The sequence below is a fragment of the Balaenoptera acutorostrata genome, chromosome 13 (genome assembly GCF_949987535.1).
Source record: "Balaenoptera acutorostrata chromosome 13, mBalAcu1.1, whole genome shotgun sequence".
NCBI lineage: Eukaryota > Metazoa > Chordata > Mammalia > Artiodactyla > Balaenopteridae > Balaenoptera > Balaenoptera acutorostrata.
The window spans coordinates 28,420,298-28,445,187 of NC_080076.1; the positions used below are offsets into that span (position 1 = coordinate 28,420,298).

Below are 24,890 nucleotides of genomic sequence, written 5' to 3' on the forward strand. Positions count from 1 at the left end.
TATCAGTGATCTTTCCATGACTTTTAGACTAAAACGTGCTTGTCTGTGGCGGGCGCCTCTGGGATCCTGCACTTGACTAGATGAAGCGTCCACACCTGACGCGGCCGCTAGCATTGTCAATGCTCAAGCTTCACAGAGCCGACGCGCTGTCCCCGCGACCACCTCCGATCCGGCGGGGGCTCCTTTCACCACCGCGCAGAGCCTGGATTTCTCCGCGAGGAACTGGGTCGAGGGAGGAGGGGCCTCGTGGGCAGGAACGGAGCCGAATTCGGGGAGGCGACAGGACCGGTTCCTTCCAATCCTTAAAGGCCTCCCGAAGGAGGGGGAATGTAGGGCTGACTAACTGAAGCCTGACGCCGCAGGGCTCTAACCCGCGGTCCGCCCCTCCATTACGCGCGGGACTGGGTGCCCAGTGCGGAGTGCTGGGTGCCAGCGGCGCGGGGCGGGGCTGCGCTGGGCAGGCGCGGGGGCGGGACTCGCGGGCGGGGCGCGCCGCTGGCCCTGACAGTCCGTGTCGCAGCGCGCCTGCTCTGGCTTTCTCCTCTCCTCGCGCGCCGGCCATGACGGGCTCACTGTTCAAGGGGAACTTTTGGGTAAGTCGGCGGGGTAAGCGACCCATCGCCGGGCTCGGGAACGGGGGCTCCGAGGGGAGCCGTGGGCGCCTGCCCCGTGCTCCGGGGCAGAACCCGAGGGGAGGCACCGCCGCCGGCCCCTCTCTGCGCTTCCCCCAGCCCGCCGCGCGCCCGCGGGTCCCCGGGATCCGGTTCCCAGGCTCCCCCTCGGCCGCCCGCGCCCCCGGACACTGCTGACGGGTGTAGTCTTAGAGTCGGGACATTCCCCCCTCATCTCATGGGGAAACCGAGACCCAAAGAGAGGAGTTACCCGTCCGGGGAGAGTCGCCGGTGGCCCCTGAGGCTGCGCTCTGAGCGGATTTGGGGGGACGTGGGGCGGAGAACGTGGGGTGAAGAACGTAGGGTGAACTTCGCCAGGCTGATCGGCTTTTCCAGATCCGCGGAAACGTACAGCCTGTCTGAGCCCCATTAGCTCCCGGCTCGCCCCGGCAGACGACCCTAGAGGCGTTCTCTAGCAGAAGCTTTGCCGGGTTCCGCAGCCCCGCTTCCTGAGCCTCTCCCTGCCTTTGCCCCCGCCCAGGGGGAGGCCGGTGCGTGTGTGAGACCCTGTGAGCTGGTGGGGGCATCTGAGCCCGAGGACGGGCCTAACCAGGAGGCAGCAGTTCTGCCTGCCCCTCTCCCTCTGTCCAGTCCTCTTCCCCCCTGTCCTCTCACTCCGCAGGTGCCCCTCAAGGGTCTGTACCCCTTCATGCGGAGGAACCGCCCTCATTCCTTTAAGGCAGGAGCAGAAAGTCACCACGTCTCCAGACTGACCTACTGCTGCCAAGCCGCCCCAGCTCCTTACTTGAGACCCTGATTGTCCCCCATTCAGCCTCGTAGCTGCTTAGCAGGTTCCTGTCCCCTATCTAGAGCTGCTGGGTAGAGAAACCTGGCCCTGTAACCTCGAGGACACAGTTTAGACCCTGCTTTGTGAAGTCCCTTTTCCTGGAGTTTATGAGGTTCTCCTGGGGCACTGCCCACCTGTAGGGTGCAGCTCACGCCCCCGCAGCTTCACAGAGAAGGTGAACAACCTCGCAGCTGGCCCCTTGAGGAGGCCTGGGAGTTCTTTGGGTAGAATAAAGGACTTCTGGGTCCCATGACAGGCATTGTGGGAAAAAGCAGGGTAGAGAGACCTGCCTTTCTTCCCTTCAAAGTGTAACACTCAGTTTTCAAATCTCTGCCCAGTGTCTTCTCTTCAGGGAAGCCTTTCTTGACTGCACCCAATAGCACATGTTCTGTTCCTTCATAGCATTTGTCAGTTTATGGTTTTGAGTTTGGGGGCCTACAAGCATGTGAGCACCTTGTGGACAGCTACTGTGCTGGCTTTCAATGCCACTGCCCCTTGCACAGGCTGATGCCAGCAGGTTCTCAGCAAGTAGTGGTTGAATGAGTACAGTGGATCTGTAAGGCTGACAGGGCATGTCGTGGGGTGAGAGCTGCGGCCTCCATCCTCAGAGGCCTCCCAGGCCATAGGAAGGCAGCCCCCCCAGCCGCTCCCAGTGCAGACTTGCAGGAGTGGTTAGGGGAGGGGGGAGATGTGAGATCTGTGTTGGGAGTTAGAGGTCGGGTGAAAGTGCAAGGCAGAGAAATTTCTGGGTTTTTACTTTCTTTTTTTTCCCTCTGAGCTTTTACTTTCAGAAGATATGAGATCCTGAGAGAGAGTTTGCAAAGATATCTTCCATCTCTAATTTCCTATATTTTATGTCAAATAATAAAAACAGTAATAGCTAATATTACTGTGTATAGAGTCTGTGGCAAGCACTGTTCTAAACACTTTACACATACCACTCATTAAGTCTCACAACTACCCTTACTGAGTATCCCATTTTACAGATGAGGAAACTGAGAGGCAGACAGGTTAAGCAACATTCCCCAAGTTTGTAGAGCTATTAAATAGTGGAGCAGGACTCTGCCTAGACCAAACGCTCAGTGAATGCCTTCAACAAGGCTGGTGCTCAGCGAGAGTGTCCCTTTGGCACTGCCAGAGGTAGATGGTGGGACATCATTTGACTCTTCATGTGGATATCATGGATATCTTTCTCCTTCAGCCCCAACCATGAGCTCCTGGGGGGTTTGCACTGGCTCCCACCGTCCACTGAGCCCCCAGAACTGCAATGGTGCTTTGCATGTGGATGCTCAGGAATCAGGCAGATGGGACAGTCAGCCTGGATTTGGGAGAAAAGGGGCAGAAGGGAAACTGTTGGAGACCTCAGGGGCTGCCTGCGATGCTCTCACACTCTCAGGGGTGGGGGCGGGGAGCAAGGCTGTTGTTATCACTGAGAGGATGGCAATAACTTTCATGCTTCAAGGACAAGAAGGTTGTGATTACATAAGGTAGAAAACTTTGGAAACAAGGTGGGTATCAGTTGAGTGAATTTAATAAATATTTAAGAAAATACCTTCTCTGTATGGAGGTGGCATTTGCAGGAGTAAGACCATACTCTTGGGTTGAAGGTAGATTCCTCATTAGGAAGCCGACAGGGAGGGCGGGCTTTGGTCTTGAATGCCTGTCCTCAGGGATGTAGAGGGCAAAGAGGTCAGGGGATGGGAGAGTCTAGTAGGAGTGAAGAAAACTGGGCCAGGGGTAGAAAGGGTCTGTTCCAGGATGGAAATCATAGGGAAGGGACAGGAGGAGACAGATGGATGGAATGGCAGAGGGTAGAAGAAGTCAGAGCCACAGGACAGGGTCACTAATTGAAGCTGGAAAGAGGAAAGGAGGACTTGAAGGAAGCTCTGTGTAAGGTGAACAGGAAAATGAGGTGTGGACCCCAGAAATAAGGAAGTCAGATGAGGAACTGGTTTGTGGGGAGGGAAGGAAGAGGAAGCAGAGCGGTATTGACAATAGGCAGGCCAGGAGCATCCTGAAACCACCCCCCCCCCCGCGCCCACCCCCCAGGACCATGCCAGGATTGCTGGATATGGGGAGGTCTTGGGGAAGGAACAGGGTGCCAGACAGCAAGATTTGGGGGTATTTTAATATTTTAACAACCAGTACAAACACGTCAGTGAGTGTGCTCTGGTGTCAACATTCTGGGTTTGAGGGGCTGGTGGAGATGGCCCCAGCACCTTGGAAAGGGTGCCCAAGCAAGAGAGTGCACGGAACAGCATAACGTACAGAAGGGTCATCAGCAGAGGCTCTGAGGTGGCCTGGCCAGGTTTGAATCCCCGGTCTGCCCCTTGTAGCTGGGTGACCTTGGACAGATTACTTCAACTCCCATACTCAGTTTTTCCGTGTAGAAAAATGAGGACAATACCAATGTCTACGCTCTAGGACTGTTGTGAGGATTAAATCAGAGTTTAGTATGTGCCTGGCGCATAGTGAGCACTTGTGATTGTCAACTATTATCAGCACAGAGGTGACAAAGGAAATGGGTGACAGTTACTCGAGGAGAAAGAATCGAGAAATAAGAGGTCCCCAGAGAAGCACTCTTGGTGACTACCTGTATTTTGGCAGGAGGAGAGAGGGGTCAGAGAAAGAGAGGCAGAGATGTAGGGATTCAACCCTCACAGGAGCCATCACAGGCCCAGGAGAGGAATGTTCCATGAAAGTTCAGAGACCCATGGTCAAATTAGGTAGATGCTCCTGGAAAGGTATAAGTCAGCGCATACTTTACAAATAATCTTATTCAAATGCCCCATGGAGAGTTTAGTTAAAGGAATCTTTCGGTGGATTTGCTTGAAAATGGAATACTCAAGTGTTCTTTAAAACTGGGATAGTCCCCAACCAAGTTTGGCTGACTCGGACACAACGCCTGTGTGCTGTTTCCCTCCCAGCAGTCATGTGGTTAAGCGGTGCTGTAATTTATTGTGGTTAGTGTTGGTGGTACCTTGTCGGAATAAGACGGGGACCATGGATGTGGTTTCCAGGGCTCCAGGGAAGGAGGCCGCAGAGGGAAAGTCCCAGCCTTTGGCCTGTGATCCATGTGGCCATGCACAGGTGACTGTAGAACCTGCTCCAGAAGAGCAAGATGTCCTCCTGCCACAGGAGAGTCCCACATTCCTTACAAGGGTGTGAGGCCCAGCTTGACCCCGTATGTCCTCTAGACCCTTATTTTGACCTGGTCGTCCTGATTCTCACGGCTCTTGGCCCAGACCAGCTTCCTACTGTCTGTCCTGCACTCTTCCCACCCCAACACCTGCAGTGGGTGCGGCCTCTCTGCTCTGCCTGGCGAGTGACCAGGGGAAGGAGCTTGCTCATTGCCCCTGGCCATCCAGTGCTGTCCCTCTGCTTCAAACCTCTGGCCACTTTGGAATCTGGTCATTCTGGGTATTACCAGAGCTTGAGCTGGTGCTGCATCTGGCTTTGCTCCTTGACTTTTCTCTATACAGTATGGGAGGGTGCTTTTTTTCTTAAATAAACAAAGAAGAAAACAGGTTATCACACAGACCCTTCATGCTCACCCCATGTGCTATCTTATACAATGTATAGGCTGTTGCTTTTCTTTTTTAATCCTCTCCCTTGGAAACCGGTCCCTAGAAACACACCAGGAGGGCTATTATCCTGCCTGGTGGCAAAATGCAAGGTAAAGTCATTGAGGATTGCCCCCTCCAGTTCATTCTTCCTAGAGCAGCCACTGAGGTCTATCTTTAAAATAATTATCAAAATCCTTTTTTCTTGTTTTAGCTTCTTTAAAATTTAATAAGAGGCATGGGACCTACCTTCTAAGGAAAATAAGAAATTCTTATTGAAATATATATAACAAAATCTGAACAAGTAGAAAGGAAACAAAAGTTTGTTAACAAGCCTTAAAAAAATCTAGATGATGCAAGTACATTCTTTAAATATCCAAATATTTCCAAAAGGCTTATAATGAAAAACAATATAAACATTAGTTATATTGTCACAGCATGTAAAGATTGCTCTATTTTGTTTGTTTGTTTTTTGGCCACACACCTTGTGGGATCTTAGTTCCCCCAACCAGGGACTGAACCGTGGCCCTCAGCAGTGAAAGCATGGAATCCTAACCACTGGACCTCCAGGGATTTCCCACAGCATGTAAAGATTGTTTAGTTTAAAGCTAAGTAGTATATTATGATTAGATCTCCATTCTTATCCTTCCTGGAATTTCTTTTTTTTTTTTTTTTTTTGGAATTTTTGAATTTTATTTTATTTATTTTTTTATAGAGCAGGTTCTTATTAGTCATCAATTTTATACACATCAGTATATACATGTCAACCCCAATTGCCCAATTCAGCACACCACCATCCCCACCCCCACCCCCCCCTGCAGCTTTCCTCACTTGGAGTCCATATGTTTGTTCTCTACATCTGTGTCTCAACTTCTGCCATGTAAACCGGTTCATCTGTACCATTTTTCTAGGTTCCACATACATGCGTTAATATATGATATTTGTTTTTCTCTTTCTGACTTCCTTCACTCTGTATGACAGTCTCTGGATCCATCCACGTCTAAAACAAATGACCCAATTTCGTTCCTTTTTATGGCTGAGTAATATTCCATTGTACATATGTACAACAACTTCTTTATCCATTTGTCTGTCGACGGGCATTTAGGTTGCTTCCATGACCTGGCTATTGTAAATAGTGCTGCAGTGAACACTGGGGTGCATGTGTCTTTGAATTATGGTTTTCTCTGGGTATATGCCCAGTAGTGGGATTGCTGGATCATATGGTAATTCTATTTTTAGTTTTTTAAGGAACCTCCATACTGTTCTCCGTAGTGGCTGTATCAATTTACATTCTCACCAACAGTGCAAGAGGGTTCCCTTTTCTCCACACCTTCTCCAGCATTTGTTGTTTGTAGATTTTCTGATGATGTCAATTCTAACTGGAGTGAGGTGATACCTCATTGTAGTTTTGATTTGCATTTCTCTAGTAATTAGTGATGTTGAGCAGCTTTTCATGTGCTTCTTGGCCATCTGTATGTCTTCTTTGGAGAAATGTCTATTTAGGTCTTCTGCCCATTTTTGGATTGGGTTGTTTGTTTCTTTAATATTGAGCTGCATGAGCTGTTTATATATTTTGGAGATTAATCCTTTGTCCGTTGATTCGTTTGAAAATATTTCCTCCCATTCTGAGGGTTGTCTTTTCATCTTGTTTATGGTTTCCTTTGCTGTGTGAAAGCTTTGAAGTTTCATTAGGTCCCATTTGTTTATTTTTGTTTTTATTTCCATTACTCTAGGAGGTGGATCAAAAAAAATCTTGCTGTGATTTATGTCAAAGAGTGTTCTTCCTATGTTTTCCTCTAAGAGTTTTATAGTGTCTGGTCTTACATTTAGGTCTCGAATCCATTTTGAGTTTATTTTTGTGTATGGTGTTAGGGAGTGTTCTAATTTCATTCTTTTACATGTAGCTGTCCAGTTTTCCCAGCACCACTTATTGAAGAGGCTGTCTTTTCTCCATTGTATAGCCTTGCCTCCTCTGTCATAGATTAGCTGACCATAGGTGTGTGGGTTTATCTCTGGGCTTCTATCTTGTTCCATTGATCTATGTTTCTCTTTTTGTGCCAGTACCATATTGTCTTGATTACTGTAGCTTTGTAGTATAGTCTGAAGTCAGGGAGCCTGATTCCTCCAGCTCCGTTTTTTTCCCTCAAGACTGCTTTGGCTATTCAGGGTCTTTTGTGTCTCCATACAAATTTTAAGATTTTATGTTCTAGTTCCATAAAAAATGCTATTGGTAATTTGATAGGGATTGCATTGAATCTGTAGATTGCTTTGGGTAGTATAGTCATTTTCACAATATTGATTCTTCCAATCCAAGAACATGGTATATCTCTCCATCTGTTGGTATCATCTTTAATTTCTTTCATCAGTATCTTATAGTTTTCTGCATACAGGTCTTTTGTCTCCCTAGGTAGGTTTATTCCTAGGTATTTTATTCTTTTTGTTGCAATGGTAAATGGGAGTGTTTCCTTAATTTCTCTTTCATATTTTTAATCATTAGTGTATAGGAATGCAAGAGATTTCTGTGCATTAATTTTGTATCCTGCAAGTTTACCAAATTCATTGATTAGCTCTAGTAGATTTCTGCTGGCATTTTTAGGATTCTCTATGTATAGTATCATGTCCTCTGCAAACAGTGACAGTTTTACTTCTTCTTTTCCAATTTGTATTCCTTTTATTTCTTTTTCTTCTCTGATTGCCGTGGCTAGGACTTCCAAAACTATGTTGAATAATAGTGGTGAGAGTGGACATCCGTGTCTTGTTCCTGATCTTAGAGGAAATGCTTTCAGTTTTTCACCATTGAGAATGATGTTTGCTGTGGGTTTGTCATATATGGCCTTCATTATGTTGAGGTAGGTTCCCTCTATGCCCACTTTCTGGAGAGTTTTTATCATAAATGGGTGTTGAATTTTGTCAAAAGCTTTTCTGCATCTATTGAGATGACCATATGGTTTTTTTTTGTTTGTTTTGTTTTTTTGTTTTTTTGTTTTGTTTTGTTTTTGTTTTTTTTTTATATTTTTTTATTTTTTATTTTTTAAAACATCTTTATTGAAGTATAATTGCCTTACAATGGTGTGTTAGCTTCTGCTTTATAACAAAGTGAATCAGTTATACATATACAATATGTTCCCTACCATATGGTTTTTATTCTTCAATTTGTTAATATGGTGTATCACATTGATTGATTTGCGCATATTGAAGAATCCTTGCATCCCTGGGATAAATCCCACTTGATCGTGGTGTATGATCCTTTTAATGTGTTGTTGGATTCTGTTTGCTAGTATTTTGTTGAGGATTTTTGCATCTATATTCATCAGTGATATTGGTCTGTAATTTTCTTTTTTTGTAGTATCTTTGTCTGGTTTCGGTATCAGGGTGATAGTGGCCTCATAGAATGAGTTTGGGAGTGTTCCTTCCTCTGCAATTTTTTGGAAGAGTTTGAGAAGGATAGGTGTTAGCGCTTCTCTAAATGTTTGATAGAATTCACCTGTGAAGCTGTGTGGTCCTGGACTTCGTTTGTTGGAAGATTTTTAATCACAGTTTCAATTTCATTATTTGTGATTGGTCTGTTCATATTTTCTGTTTCTTCCTGGTTCAGTCTTGGAAGGTTATACCTTTCTAAGAATTTGTCCATTTCTTCTAGGTTGTCCAATTTATTGGCATAGAGTTGCTAGTAGTAGTCTCTTAAGTTGCTTTGTATTTCCTCAGTGTCTGTTGTAACTTCTCCTTTTTCATTTCTGATTTTATTGATTTGAGTCCTCTCCCTCTTTTTCTTGATGAGTCTGGCTAATGGTTTATCAATTTTGTTTATCTTCTCAAAGAACCAGCTTTTAGTTTTATTGATCTTTGCTATTGTTTTCTTTGTTTCTATTTCATTTATTTCTGCTCTGATCTTTATAATTTCTTTCCTTCTGCTAACTTTGGGTTTTGTTTGTTCTTCTTTCTCTAGTCCCTTTAGGTGTAAGGTTAGATTGTTTACTTGAGATTTTTCTTGTTTCTTGAGGTAGGCTTGTATAGCTATCAACTTCCCTCTTAGAACTGCTTTTGCTGCATCCCATAGGTTTTGGATCGTCGTGTTTTCATTGTCATTTGTCTCTAGGTATTTTTTGATTTCCTCTTTGATTTCTTCAGTGATCTCTTGGTTATTTAGTAACGTATTATTTAGCCTCCATGTATTTGTGTGTTTTTCGTTTTTTTCCCTGTAATTCATTTCTAATCTCATAGTGTTGTGGCCAGAAAAGATGCTTGACATGATTTCAGTTTTCTTAACTTTGCTGAGGCTTGATTTGTGACCCAAGATGTGATCTATCCTGGAGAATGTTCCGTACGCACTTGAGAAGAACGTGTAATCTGCTGTTTTTGGATGGAATGTCCTATATATATCAATTAAATCTATCTGGTCTATTGTGTCATTTAAAGCTTCTGTTTCCTTATATATTTTCATTTTGGTTGATCTGTCCATTGGTGTAAGTGAGGTGTTAAAATCCCCCACTATTATTGTGTTGCTGTCGATTTCCTCTTGTATAGCTGTTAGCAGTTGCCTTAAGTATTGAGGTGCTCCTATGTTGGGTGCATATATATTTATAATTGTTATATCTTCTTCTTGGATTGATCCGTTGATCATTATGTAGTGTCCTTCCTTGTCTCTTGTAACATTCTTTATTTTAAAGTCTATTTTATCTGATATGAGTATTGCTACTCCAGCTTTCTTTTGATTTCCATTTGCATGGAATATCTTTTCCATCCCCTCACTTTCAGTCTGTATGTGTCCCTAGGTCTGAAGTGGGTTTCTTGTAGACAGCATATATATGGGTCTTGTTTCTGTATCCATTCAGCGAGCCTGTGTCTTTTGGTTGGAGCATTTAATTCATTCACGTTTAAGGTAATTATTGATATGTATGTTCCTATGACCATTTTCTTAATTGTTTTGGGTTTGTTTTTGTAGGTCCTTTTCTTCTCTTGTGTTTCCCGCTGAGAGAAGTTCCTTTAGCATTTGTTGTGGAGCTGGTTCAGTGGTGCCGAATTCTCTTAGCTTTTGCTTGTCTGTAAAGCTTTTGATTTCTCCATCAAATCTGAATGAGATCCTTGCCGGGTAGAGTAATCTTGGTTGTAGGTTCTTCCCTTTCATCACTTTAAGTATATCATGCCACTCCCTTCTGGCTTGTAGAGTTTCTGCTGAGAAATCAGCTGTTAACCTTCTAGGAGTTCCCTTGTATGTTATTTGTCGTTTTTCCCTTACTGCTTTCAATAATTTTTCTTTGTCTTTAATTTTTGCCAATTTGATTACTATGTGTCTCGGCGTGTTTCTCCTTGGGTTTATCCTGTATGGGACTCGCTGTGCTTCCTGGACTTGGGTGGCTACTTCCTTTCCCATGTTAGGGAAGTGTTCGACCATGATCTCTTCAAATATTTTCTGTGGTCCTTTCTCTCTCTCTTCTCCTTCTGGGACCCCTATAATGTGAACGTTATTGCGTTTAATGTTGTCCCAGAGGTCTCTTAGGCTGTCTTCATTTCTTTTCATTCTTTTTTCTTTATTCTGTTCCATGGCAGTGAATTTCATGAATTCCTGTCTTCCAGGTCACTTACCCGTTCTTCTGCCTCAGTTATTCTGCTATTGATTCCTTCTAGTGTAGTTTTCATTTCAGTTATTGTATTATTCATCTCTGTTTGTTTGTTCTTTCATTCTTCTAGGTCTTTGTTAAACATTTCTTGCATTTTCTCGACCTTTGCCTCCATTCTTTTTCTGAGGTCCTGGATCATCTTCACTATCATTATTCTGAATTCTTTTTCTGGAAGGTTGCCTATCTCTACTTCATTTAGTTATTTTTCTGGGGTTTTATCTTGTTCCTTCATCTGGTACATAGCCCTCTGCCTTTTCATCTTGTCTATCTTTCTGTGAATGTGGTTTTAGTTCCACAGGCTGCAGGATTGTAGTTCTTCTTGCTTCTGCTGTCTGCTAGTGTTGGAGGGTCTCCTGCAGAGGTGGGGAGTGGCTGTGGCTCACCATGGGGACAGGGACACTGGCAGCAGAAGTTCTCTTCCTGGACTTTCTAATTCCTGTTTTTGAGGGGACATTATTCATCTTTATCAGAGAATTTTTTAAAAAATTAATTAATTAATTAATTTATTTATTTATTTTTGGCTGTGTTGGGTCTTCATTTCTGTGCGTGGGCTTCCTCTAGTTACAGCGAGCGGGGGCCACTCTTCATTGCAGTGTGCCGGCCTCTCACTGTCGCTGCCTCTCTTGTTGCGGAGCACAAGCTCCAGACGCGCAGGCTCAGTAGTTGTGGCTCACAGGCCTAGTTGCTCTGCGGCATGTGGGATCTTCCCAGACCAGGGCTCGAACCCGTGTCCCCTGCATTGGCAGGCAGATTCTCAACCACTGCACCACCAGGAAAGCCCCAGAGACTTTTTTTTAATGCTCCACTATATCAGGGTTTTTTTTTTCCCCACAGTTTATTCAGATTGCACTTACACAGGGAATGTAGAATTCTGAGTTTGGTGTCTCAGATACCCATTATGGGAACATATGCACAGATAAATACACATAGTTAAAGTTAATTCTAAAGTCAGGAAGACTTGGTTTGTGCAAACTTGGTATAAGTGTATATGGATGCATGTTAATTTATGGATTTTTCTGGTAAAAGCAACTATAGTTGTCATCAGCCAGTGAAAGCAAAATATTAGTTACTTCCAAATATATACAATATCCAAAGTACCTCTGTTTGTACAGCTAATAGGTAATTTTGAAATTAATTTTTGTAATTCTCATTTACTATCTCCTAAATGTAATCAGAATGTCCATTTTGGTACATATTTTGTTACAGCATAAATATCATCTAAGTTTCAGTGTTAATGAAAAGGTCATCTGAGTAGGACATGGCTGACATTCTTCTTTTCTCGCCTACACTAGAAATCTCCAGCTTTGACAAAAAAGGAGCTTTAAATAAGAGGAGGAACTGTTGGTTAGCTTCATAGAATGACAGCCATTGTAATTTTTAAAAATATAGAACTATCAGAATTTTCCATCTAAATAAATGAGAATAATTAAGATATGGTTGCCAGGAATTTTAAAACTCTTATATGTTGTGAAAATCCATGAAGACTGTAGAGCTATATGATCTCACTCCAGAAAAGGCAGGCAGCAGGAAACCGGATACTTTGGACACCACTGTTCAAATAGCTGCTGTGAGTCTCATAGCCTCCAACAAGGGCTTCGGAACCTCCCTCAGAATCAGGGGCTTCTTGCTTCCCAAACAGCATGTGTGTGAGGAAAGTAGGCAGAGGAGGCTTTTTAAAGATACAGTAGACTGTTGGCTTGTTCGTTTAAACTTGCTTTCTGGGATTAGCTGTATTACTTTGTGAGTTTTGGGCTGAAGGTTAGACAAAGGTTAAGCAGCGGATTTCAACACATGTGATGGGGGTTTGCTCTTCGTGAGAAGGGGAAAGCTTTTCCCCAGTCGACCCTAATGCTCTTGCCTTAAATACTTTACACTATTTGTATGTGTAAGGAGGCTCAGGGCAGCACAGAGCAGCTTAAACCCCAGTGCATGAACCCGTAACATTCGTTAGACTATCTTTGGGAACTGTTACATAGCCTCCCAGCTTACCAGTCAGATATGGCTGTTGCATTAGCACTGACCAGGTCACTGGACTGCATTAGGGGATTAGAAACCAAGTGAAGACTTTCTTTTTTAACAGAAATAATCACAGCTAAATATTTGTGAAAGTAAAGCAAAAGAGTATTCTTAGGTATTTAAATGCTATATTTCCTTACTGTTTTTTTCTTTTTTTTTTAAAGGCTGCAATGATCTTAAGTATTTTTTCATAGATCACTGTTCATTTTTTAAACATATTACTGTTTGTTTATGGGGATAGTTTCCAGTTTCAAGTGCTTTTATAAATCCCCAAGAATGGTAGTAAGGGCCACATACCTCAGTGACATCACTGTTTTTACAACTATATTTTAGGAGAGGGAGATACACACACACAGAATAAAAGATAAGAAAAGTTGTAGTGACAGAGGATGGCTGACCCTTGCCTCACACCCTCGGCATTCACTCTGTGAGGTGCAGCCACACAAGACCACTTGCTGCACCCCAGGGGGACTGGGGGTCAGGGAGGTTGGTGGGAGGTGTTGCTTGGCTCCCTTCCCAAGCCTTTGCACTGACCTCTACTCCAGCCTCCAGGTCTTGGGGAGGAGACTTTTTCTGCAAGTCTGTTGCATATTTCTAACAACGTACTTATCACTCTATGTTTAACCATCTTTCCTTGTTTGTCTTCCTTGGTAGACTATGGTCAACTTCTCTCTTATTTACCTCTGTGTCCCTAGAGCTTGACACAGTTCTGAGAACAGAGTATGTGCTCAATAAATGTTTAACAAGTGAATAAATGAACACTGAAGTCTCACCTACTTGATGTTAAAAGAGTCACCCCCCCACCCTCCACCCCCTGTACAATACATAATATTCAGGGGCCAAGCAACTGAATTCCACAAATTTAGTTTTTGTTGCCTTTTTTAGTCTGATACCACATTTTTTAAAAATTGTGATAAAATACACATAACATAAAATTTACCACCTTAGCCTTTTTTGAGCGTACAGTTCAGTGGTATTAAATACATTCACATTCTTGTGCAACCATTACCACCATCCATCCCCTAAACTCTTTTTCATCTTGTAAAACTGAAAGTCTATACCCATTAAACAGTAACTCCCCATTTTCCCTTCCCCCAGCCCCTGGTAACCACCATTATATTTCTGTCTCTATGATTTTGACTACTTTGAGTACCTCATGTGAGTGGAATCATAGAGTTTTTGTCTTTTTATGACTGGCTTATTTCACTTAGTGTAATGTCCTCAAGGTTCACCTGTGTTGCAGCATATGTCAGAATTTCCTTACTTTTTAAGTTGAATATTATTCCATTGTATGTATATACCACATTTTGCTTATCCGTTCATCCATCAATAGACATTTGAATTGCTTCCATGTTTTAGTTATTGTGAATAATACTGCAATGAACATGGGTATACAAATATTTCTTCAAGACCCTGCTTTCAATTCTTTTGGTATATACCCAGAAGTATAATTGCTGGATCATACGATGATGCTATTTTTAATTTTTTGAGGAACTGCCACATGTTTCCCACAGCAGCTGTACGGTTTCACATTCTCACCAACAGTGCAGAGGATTCCTATTTCTTCACATCCTCACCAACACCTATTATTTTCTTTTTTGTTTGTTTGCTTTTGTTTTCCGCTCTACTCAGACCTCCACTTCCCTTCCACATTCTTCCTCTGTTTTGATGATCTTGCCTCCTACTCCATTAAGAAATCAGATACCAGCTGGTAAAAGCTCACTTACCTTCTGTATAAATAAGATTAGGTTCAACCATGAGTAACAGAAAAACCCAAAACAACAGTGGCCTCTACAAAGACAGTGTTTATCTTGCACACGAAATCCCCAGCCATTCATTCCAGGGCTGGCACGGCCACCCACAGTGTCAGAGCCCACATGTCTGTCTGGCTCCTCGAGCGGTACCTGCGTTGATGCCTAGTACATAATGGGTTCACAGTAATAGTTGTTGAATGACTGAAAATAGGGTTTATTAACAGTAGGACATTTAAAAACTTTTGCTATATAGAACCAACCTGACTTCCTAAAGGGCAGACATAGTCTCAGTGTCCCCAGTAATATGTGAAGATAATCAGTTTCACTACATCAGCCATGGCCAGTGTGGTTTTTTTCCCTGCCCGTTTAATAAGCAAAAACAGATGCATTATTAAACTTTCATTTGTGTTTTTAATCACCAGGGAGAGTGAACATTGTTTATTGTTGTATTTCCCCTTCTACAAATGGTTTTATTTCCTTCCTCATGCTTTACTCATAAATCTACATAAGTTTTTTTAATGATATATTCTTTGTCATTTACTACAAATATTTGTATGTATATTCTTGTATATATGTGTATGTGTATACGCAGTTGTGTGTGTAATTCACACTTTCTAGCCTCCAGTAACTAGCATGCAGTAGTGAAGGGCGTTCCTCATGCACTCAAGCTTTTGCCGTGGACATTCCTGGGTTGGAATCCTGGCTCTGCTCCTTTCAAGCTGAGGGATGTACCCTTGTTCAAATTACTCAACCTTCCTAAGCTTAGTGTCTTCGTCTGTGAAATGATCATTGTACTTAAATATGTCTATGTATTTTGAAAACACTTTATACAGTCAAGTTTGTGGAGCTAATCTTTTGTAATTTTATCTATTGCACGTCAAGGTTTAAAAACTCCTCTGCATGCTGAAAGCTTGATAAACATTCAATTATTTTTTTTTTGATTTTTTTTAATGTTAGAGTTTTACTCAGTATTTAATTGTCCTTCTGTATGAACCCTTCGGTGTTACAACATTGGCAGAAACCAGAGATGTGTGTGGACTTGTGAAGTCAGGAGAAGATTGCTCCCTGCCCTCGGGGGGCCTGCACTCTTGTTAAGGGGCAAACGCACTGATCGGAAACAGGCTCACCTGTTTCCCTCATGCTGCAATGAGTGGGTTAGCAGGGCAGGATTATGGGGCAGGCTCAGTTGGGGTACCAGGCCCTAAAAAGTGGTGAGATGGTACCGGGCACGTGATAAGATGGGGAAATCTGTGTTTCCAGATCACCTCAAGGGAGGCTATGGCGTGGCACAGGGCTGGAAGAAGTACTTGAATATGCTGCTTAGGGTGGGTGGACTGAGACTCCACCTGTACCTGAAGGTCTTGCTTGAGTGAAAACAGCTGATAGTCTGGCCACCTTCTGAGGGGCCGGAGCCTAGTTTAGTTTCAGGCTTAGTTTTGCTGCGTGATGGATGCCAGCTGAAATGCTGAGAAAATAGTCACCACCATCTTTCCTCTCCACTCTTGCCCTGCACTCCTGTTTGAACACTACTTTTTCTATTTAAAGAATAGCTGCTTAAAGTGACAGGTTCATAAATGGCCACAAACCAAGGCCTGGAGCAGTTCCTTCACTGCTCCAGGCCTTGGTTGCTCCACCTCTTAGAAGCTACTCTGAGGCTACACCCTGTTGCCAAACACAGACATGGCTTTCTTGATCCTGAGAGAGTCAGGTCCTGAACTAAGGGTACAGAAAGACCTAAGTTCTCAGGCATTTGTCAGCTTCTCTACTGATGGCCGGATCTGGACAGTTGACCAGTTCTGTGGGCTGTCTGCCCCAGCTCAGGCTTCCTCTTCCACCTGTCCTGTGTTAGCACCTACCTGTTTAATCAGGATTCCCACATAATTCCTGCTCAGAAGAGTGGTCAGCTTTGATTCTGACCAGCCGTGGCTCAGGGATACTTCCTGGCAGGCAGGCCTCTCCCTGGCAGACCTAGGCTGGTGTTGCCCTTTCCTGGGGAGTCTGTGTATGAGGGACCCGCATGTTCCTCCTGGGCATCCTCAGCTCTGAGGGAGCAGACATGCTGCAGGTCCAGGCACCCGCCTGTGAGCCACACGGCCCCTTCTGCAGAAACTAAACAAAAGGTTCCAGAGCCCAAAGGCTCAGCAAGCTATGAGTCTGTCTGCTCTCTGAGGGCAAAGAAATGAGTCCTGTGTGTGTCGGGGGGCGGTTGCAGAAGGGGAAGCTGGAAGCCTGGAAAGACAGGGGACCCAAGAGAGGCTGAGTGAACAAGACTTCAGCTGTTCAGATGGAATTGTTGTTGTTGTTGTTTTAATTTATTTATTCATTTATTTAATTTTTGGCCGTGTTGGGTCTTTGCTGCTGCGTGTGGGTTTTCTCTAGTTACTGAGAGTGGGGGCTACTCTTTGTTGCCGTGCGTGGGCTTCTCTTTGCTGTGGCTTCTCTTGTTGCAGAGCACTGGCTCTAGGTGCGCAGGCTTCAGTAGTTGTGGCTTGCGGGGTCTAGAGCGTAGGCTCAGTAGTTGTGGCGCACGGGCTTAGTTGCTCCGCGGCATGTGGGATCTTCCTGGACCAGGGCTCGAACCCGTGTTCCGTGCATTGGCAGGCGGATTCTTAACCACTGCGCCACCAGGGAAGCCCTGGAACTGTTATTGATTCGGAGAGAACAGGAAGTGGGGAGGGAGAGGCTGGCAGTCAAGGGTAGCTACAGCCCTCCCGGTCTACATATCATTTGGGGTCTGCACCCCACTCTGCCTCAGACAAAATGGGTTGCTGGAAGCCACCCACTAACCACTCTGGGCTTGAGCTTCCTATTGTGCAATGATGATAATACTATCTGGCCGGCCCAATCCTAGGGCCATCGTGTCTCAAATGGAAGAGGTGGAATTGTCAGTAATGTATTAGTATGGCAATATTGTAGTGTTTTTTACAGTTAAATTAATATTTTAAATTGAGATCATTAATGAAAATGATGAGTGGAGATCACTTTAAAAAGTTTAAGGAATTGTTAGAACAAGTGAAATATAGTTCCTAATCCCTAAAAATTATGATTTAAAACAAGCACCAAGAAAGGTATTTATAATACATTAAGTTAAAAAAGTTACTAATTTGTAAAATAAGACCTCATTTTTATTTAAAAAATATGAAAACATAGTCATATGTCATTAGGAAAATATCTGGGAGTTGTACAGCAAAATGTTAACTATTGTTTTCTCTGGGATTTCATGTGACATGAAAAATATAATTATTTTCAAAAGTTTATCTGTACTTTTCCATTTTTCTACAATAAGTGTAACTTTTAAAATAAAGAATTAAAAGGTTTTTAACAAGAAAAAAATTGTTAAAAGAACAAGTACACCTGTTTAGGCCGTAGAATAAAAGTATCAAACCCAGAGGGACATGGACCAGCCTGCAGGGAAGGGGCCTCATTACCTGCCTGTGCCAAGGCCAAGGCTTTCCCCTTAGAGGGGAAGGGGGCCCCACCTGACTGGGGGGACTCAGGTCCAGAGGAGACCCCCTCCTGCTCCCATACACACTGGTGAAAGGACAAGACCCTCACCATGACCTCTCCTTGCCATCTGGCCTGCAAACAGAGAACCAGTTGGCAGATACAATGAGTCATTTGTTTTTAATTTCTGTTGGTATTTTTTAAAAATTAAAAAAAATTTTTTTGCCTTGCCACGTGGTACGTGGGATCTTAGTTCCCCAACCAGGAATCAAACCCACACCCCCTGCGTTGGAAGCATGGAGTCCTAACCACTGGACCACCAGGAAAGTCCCTCTATTGGTATTCTTAAAAGTAAGAATGTGACACATGCTCATTGTAAAATAGCAAAACAATACAGGTGCATATATAGTAAAAAACAAAAAAACAAAACATAAAACATCAGAGTCCTTCCCTCACACCTCAAATCCCAACCTCCAGGGGTAAGTTATAGAGTAACTTTCTGGAGGTTTTTGCAGTAGACATATACTTGTATAGCTTGTCCACATAGCTGTTGAAGAAGCATATTTATGATCCTTGTAAGGAACAGCAGATTATAAAGCTGCTCCTCCCCTCAACTCAGCATTTTTGTATTTTTTAAAAGCATGTAAATGGAAGTTATCTCTGGTTTTCAAGATTATGGGTGATTTTGATGTTCTTTTTTGCTAGTGTGTTCACTGTAGGATAATCAGATATTCTGTAAGTTTAAAACAATTTTAAGTCTCCCCACCCAAGAAATGTAGTGGCTGAGTTCTTTGCACCTTAATGTGACTGAGGGAGGTCCTGGTTAGACAGAGGCATCCCTGCTGGTGGGAGGAAGGCAGGACCAGGATTAGAGTGAGGCACTTGCCTTGGGCATAACATTTAAGGGGATGCCAAAAACCCTAAACCCTCAGGAATCAAGATAAATAATACTTTAAAGCAGTATTTTTAAAAATCAAAATTAATGCAGAAAACCCCATGATGAACAAAATTTTAAAGGAAAACTTGTATTTGCATGGTTCTGCCGTTATTTGCCTCACCCTAGTTGGAATGGGTCCTCCCTGGCAGAAGGGATCCTTTGGAAATGGTAAGCACTTTGGGAAAGGGCAGTTCACAGCAGAAGGGAGGCCCTGGCTTGGGGTGGGCTGGGAGAGATGGGAGAGGGAAGCTGGGAGAACATACGTGGGGCTCCATGGGAAATCCCTGACCAGCTACAAGCTTCATGTTGGTGAGGACATAGAAAGTGGACCCAGCACAGCCTCGGGATTCTCTGTTCTCCCAGCCCCTCCATGGCTGCTGGAGCTGTGGGTTCACAGAAGGGCTCCTGACCGTGGAGCACATCTCTGCTGCAGAGAGAGAAGGAGGAGGGGAAGGTGTGGGAGAGGGGGCTCCTGGAGGGCCAGGCTTGGGAGGAAGCCCACCTAAGGTTCAGTTAGGTACTTATCCAACAAGAAAGATGCAGCAAAAAAAGATCAGGTTTTCCCTTGCAGTAGAAACTTGTTTATCTGTGTGCTTTCTCCACCTTTTGGCCTTGTCCTGTTTTAATAGTGATCTTTCCAATTCATAAGTGAAGATCTAAAAGTGAAAATATTGTAAAAATATGGAAAATGTTCAACCTCACTAACAATAAAATATCCAAATTAAAACAGTACTGAGATTACATTTTTCACCTATCACATTTAGCAAGTTAAAAAAAATATGTGTTAAGTGCAGTGCCTTCCTCTGGGGAAGATGCAGGGCGGTGAGCACTCCTAGTCATTGCTGGTGACAGGGAACACTGTAGAGTTTTTTGGAAAGAATTTGGCTGCATGTGTTATTAGTCTTAACAATCATAGGCTTTGGCACCGTAATTCCTCTCCTGACAATCAAGCCTAAAGAAATACTCCAAATATGAAAAAAGGGCTTACGCAGAAAGGTGTACATTGCAGCAAAAGTTTGGAATAGTCTGATTTTATCTTATGACAGGGTAGTCAGCTGACGGCACAGGTTCAGAGGAAGAAAGGGAAAGAAAGTCTGCTTCAAAGACCCATATGCCCCAAGGCCCTACACCCAGAGGGAGCTTGTTCTAGGGACCTCTTGCCCCAAACCAGCTTCTGTTAATGGTTTCTACATTTTAAACTTCCTCTTTCCTTATTCTCCCATTCCCATGGGTCCTAAATTTTACTTAATGGACAAAAAAATTTCAAATTACCTAAACAAAAATAACCACCTCCATCCCTGCTTTTCCACCTAGAAAATTCCTCCTCAAGGCTTCCAGAATGTCTCCCCTTCTGTGAGGCCTGGTCTTACCAGCCCTGACAGTGCTCCTCCTCTGTGCCCCCACAGGGATCTCTGTACTTCTGTCATGAGGCTATTTCCACAGTATTATCCTCAGGGCCCAGTGGCACAGGTTTTGGCACTGGGTGAATGTGGCTTTGAATCTCTGCTCGGCTATGTATGCTATTGCTGTGTGACTTTGGGCTAGTGATGTCACCTCTCTGAGTCTCTGTGTCTGCATCTGAAACATCTGGATGATGATACCTGTTAGGGCTGGGGTGAGAAATCTTGCCTTTAATGAGTGTTTACTGAGCACCTACTCTGTGCTAGACATGACACGAGATTTTAGGAGTTTATATTCTAGTCTGTGAATCCCATGGTGGCCAAATACACATATCATACAGTTAAAGATCTTGGTGACAGCAGTGAAGGAAATAGAGTGTATGAGTTTCCTAGTGCTGCTACAAGTAATTACTACAAACTCAGTGACTTAAAACAACACAAATTTATCATCTTACAGTTCTGGATGGCAGGAATCTCACTGGGCTAAAGTTGAGGTGTCTGCAGAGCTGCGTTCCCTCTGGGGGCTCAAGAGGAAAATCTGTTCCTTGCCTTTTCCTGTGTCTAGAGACTGCCCTCATTTCTTGGCTAGTGGCCCTCTTTTATTGTTAAAGCCAGCAATCACATCACTCTGCTTCTCTCTTTTAAGGACTCTTGTGATTAACGTTGGGTCCACCTGAATATCTTGCATTAGTGTGTACAATTGCTGCACCAATATTATTAGCTAAAGTCCGTACTTTACATTAAGGTTCACTCTTCGTTTTCTATGGGTTTTGACAAATGTGTGATGCCATGTATCCACCATTACAGTATTATCAGAATAGTTTCACTAACTTGAAAAATCCTCTGTTCATCCTTCCTTGCCTCCTCTGAACCCCAGGTAACCGCCAACCTTTTTATTGTTTCCATAGTTTTACTTTTTCCAGAATGTCATATAGTTGGAATTGTACGGTATGTAGGTTTTTCAGACTGACTTCTTTCATTTAGCAATATGCATTTAAGATTCTCCTATGTCTTTTTGTGGCTGGATAGCGCATTTCTTCTTATTGCTAAATAATATTCCATAGTATGCATGTACTACAGTTTGTTTATCGTTCACCTATTATTGCAGGACATCTTGGTTGCTTCCAATTTTGTGCAATTATGAGTAAAGCTGCTATCAACATTTGTGTGTAGGTTTGCATGGACATAAGTTTTAAACTTGATTTGGTTGAGATTTAGTTTCAGTGAGTCAGATCCAGCTCAGCTGAATGTCATTTTAAACATGTGTTTCACATCTAATATGCCTGAATATCCTCTGTGCTCCCAATTCATGCAAGATGTTCACTGGATCAAGCTGGTTGGGAAATCAGTGAGTTAGAAAAGGAGAAAAGGCAGTGGACTCAGATGAACATGTACTGGAAGAACTACTTTTTATTTGCTTCTAAAATCCTGACATTTAATACACGCATAAGTCTGAAATTTGAATATGAAAACATTCTCATTCCCAAATTTCATGGACAGGAAGTACAGAAAACCCTAAATATACTGAACTTGGGCTGGCCTCAGTGAAATGGTGGTGATGAAACTAAAAATAAACTAAACCTACAACTTAACTAAATTTAAATTAAAACTTTGAAAAAGCCTCAAGGTCAACCCAGATTGTCTATTTTATAGTCAGTAGGAACAAGTAGAAGCAAGAGTCACATATTTTAGGGGTCAGGGAAAGCTGAATCACTGAGACATAGAGGATGAGTGATTTCTGGAATGAAAAAAATGTATTACTTTGTATTATTCCTCAGGATCAAAGTTAATCAGCCTGATGTGCAAATTTGGAGATTATTGCATTTATTTGCATGTTGCTGGTTGAGTAACACTTTTTGCATTTATGTATTTCTACTTGTGTTAAGAATGTTGGGGGCTTCCCTGGTGGCGCAGTGGTTAAGACTCCGCCTGCCAGTGCAGGGGACGGCGGTTCGAGCCCTGGTCCGGGAAGATCCCACATGCCGTGGAGCAACTAAGTCCATGAGCCACAACTACTGAGCCTGTGCTCTAGAGCCCGTGCGCCACAACTACTGAACCCCGCGTGCCTAGGGCCCGTGCTCCGCAACAAGACAAGCCACCGCAATGAGAAGCCCGCGCACCACAACAGAGTAGCCCCTGCTCGTGGCAACTAGAGAAAGCCCGTGTGCAGCAACGAAGACCCAACGCAGCCGAAAATAAATAAATAAATTTATTTAAAAAAAAAAAAAGAAAAGAATGTTATGACTGGGCCTCAGTTTCTTCATTGGTTAAAGGACGGAGATTACTTGAGCTCTAAGATGTCCTCTGATACACCAGCACGCCAAGGCTGAAACGCTGTGGCCATTCCCCTGGGTTTGACCTACTTTGGATTCCTGGATATATTTGCTTTTGGCAGTAGTGGCAGTACATTTGGTTTTTGAACTGGCTTGCTTTCTTGGCTTTCCTGGCGGGACTGCTAGAGTTTGTTGTTCCCTTGGAGTTTGTTGGTCCCATATTTGAGGACCTACTTTCGGTTTCAGGTGCAACCTCTTCCTGGTACTTGCTTGCCTCCCAGGCCTGGGCAGTGTCCTGGGCATGTCTGGGAATTCTCTGGAATGCCGTGGACCAGGAAGAGGACTTTGGGGTCTGTATTTCTGGGCACTGACACATCACTGGTTTTTACCCTGTGATGTGTATACTCACGCACCTCTCAGGGTAAACTACAAACCTTCAAGTTATTTTTACTAACTAGAAAAGTCGTCGTACTAACATTAGCAGTGCTCTTGGGGGTGGTCTGGTGTTCCCTATGAATTAAAACACCCATCTTCAATTCTCATATTTTCTCTCCCAGGGGATTTGTAAGTCAAATGTCTCGTGGCCCTGAGGGTTGTGTGTGTGTGTGTGTCTGTGTGTGCGCACGCACGTGTGTGTGAGATTTGGATCATGTTAAAGGTTAGATGAGTAATGTCAGACAGCCAACTTTCTGAACATTGACATCTTCTAAATCTTATGCCTTCTATGTTAAATTTACAGGGATAATCATCTTTCAAAAAGCCATGATCTCACCATGCATATTATGAATTAATCTGTATTTAGTAAAATATGAACTTGTTTCTAGTTTTATGTCCAATTTTGTTATAGGAATCCAATCAGTTCAGAAGTAGAGGTTGCCACTAGTAAATGTGAGGTATGTCTGCCTCTAGACTTTTCTCTTTGCTGTTATATATAATGAAGTTATACATTTTTCTTAACATGTATAAGCCCACCTATTATGGGCTCATATATTCAACTTTCAGTTTTCTTGTAACAATATATTGTGAATATCTTCTTATGTTTCTATGTGTAATTCTGCTTTATTCTAATATCTATCTATCTATTTATTTATTTATTTGGCTGTGCTGGGTCTTAGTTGCAGCACACAGGATCTTCCTTGCCGCGTGCAGGATCTTTGTTGCAGCATACAGAATCTTTAGTTGCAGCATGCAGACTTCTTAGTTGCGGCATGCATGTGGGATCTAGTTCCCCGACCAGGGATTGAACCTGGGCTCCCTGCATTGGGAGCGCAGAGTCTTAGCCACTGGACCACCAGGGAAGTCCCTGTTTTTCTTTTTAAGAGCACTGTCTGTTTATATCTCTTACCTATTTGAAAAAAATTGGTTGTTCATCTTTATATGATTGATTTTAGGTGCTCATTGTATACATTAATCCTTGATTAAATATTTCTGCTCTACTCTGCGACTTCCTTGGTGGTCCCAGTGGTAAAGAATCCACCTTCCAATGCAGGGGACGTGGGTTCGATCCCTGGTCAGGGAACTACGATCCTACATGCTGCAGGGCAACTAATCCCGTGTGCCACAACTACTGAGCTCGCTCGCCTCAACTAGAGAGCGCACATGCCACAAACTACAGAGCCCATGTGCTCTGGAGCCCCTGCACAACAATTACAGAGCCCACGAGCTCTGGAGCCTATGCGCCACAACTAGAGAAGAGAAAACCCACATGCCACAACTAGAGAGAAGCTCTCACACTGCAACGAAGAGCCCATACACCACAACGAAAGATCCCACATGCCACAACTAAGACCCGACGCAGCCATAAAAATAAAAATAAAAAAATTAATAAATAAATATTTCTGTTCTTCTCAATTTGTCATTTGTCTTTTTACTTTGTTTAGAGTATCTTTTGTTATGGGAAATTTTTAACTTTGAAAGAGAATTTTAGATTTACAGAAGAGTTGTAAAATTGTACAGGGAATTTCTATTTACTTTTCACTTGGATTCCTCAAATGTTAATACTTTGTTTTCTCTCTCTCTCTGTCTCTCTCTCTCTATATATGTATGTATATATATAAAATACACACACACATACATATACATATATATGTACACACACATACATATAGATGTTTGTGTATCTATCCACACATAAAATATATACACACACATTTATTTTTTCTGAACCATTTAAAAGTAAAGTTGCAGGCATGATCTCCCTTTATCCACAAATACTTCATTGTATATTTCCTAATATAAGGATATTTTCCTGCATAATCACAGTATGATGATAATATAGTACTATTAGCTAACATATAGACCCTATTTAAATTGTCCCAGTAATGTCCTTATAACTAAAGAAGAAAACATTTATTTTGATCCAGGATTCTGTGTTGCATTTAGTCCGGTCTCTTCAGTCTTCTTTAATCTGGAACAGTTCCTCAGTCT

At 43.1% G+C, this 24,890-nt stretch overlaps 1 protein-coding gene across 1 annotated transcript in view; it reads left to right on the forward strand.

The window, feature by feature from the left end:
- Positions 1-488: 488 nt before the first annotated feature.
- The window catches only part of PSTPIP2 (proline-serine-threonine phosphatase interacting protein 2), a 93,703-nt gene continuing 69,301 nt past the window's right edge, over positions 489-24,890 (forward strand). Inside the window, exon 1 of the mRNA XM_057526658.1 lies at positions 489-593. Within this exon, the coding sequence (XP_057382641.1) occupies positions 561-593 (33 nt within the window). The 5' untranslated portion in view covers positions 489-560. The remainder of the gene's footprint in view (positions 594-24,890) is intronic.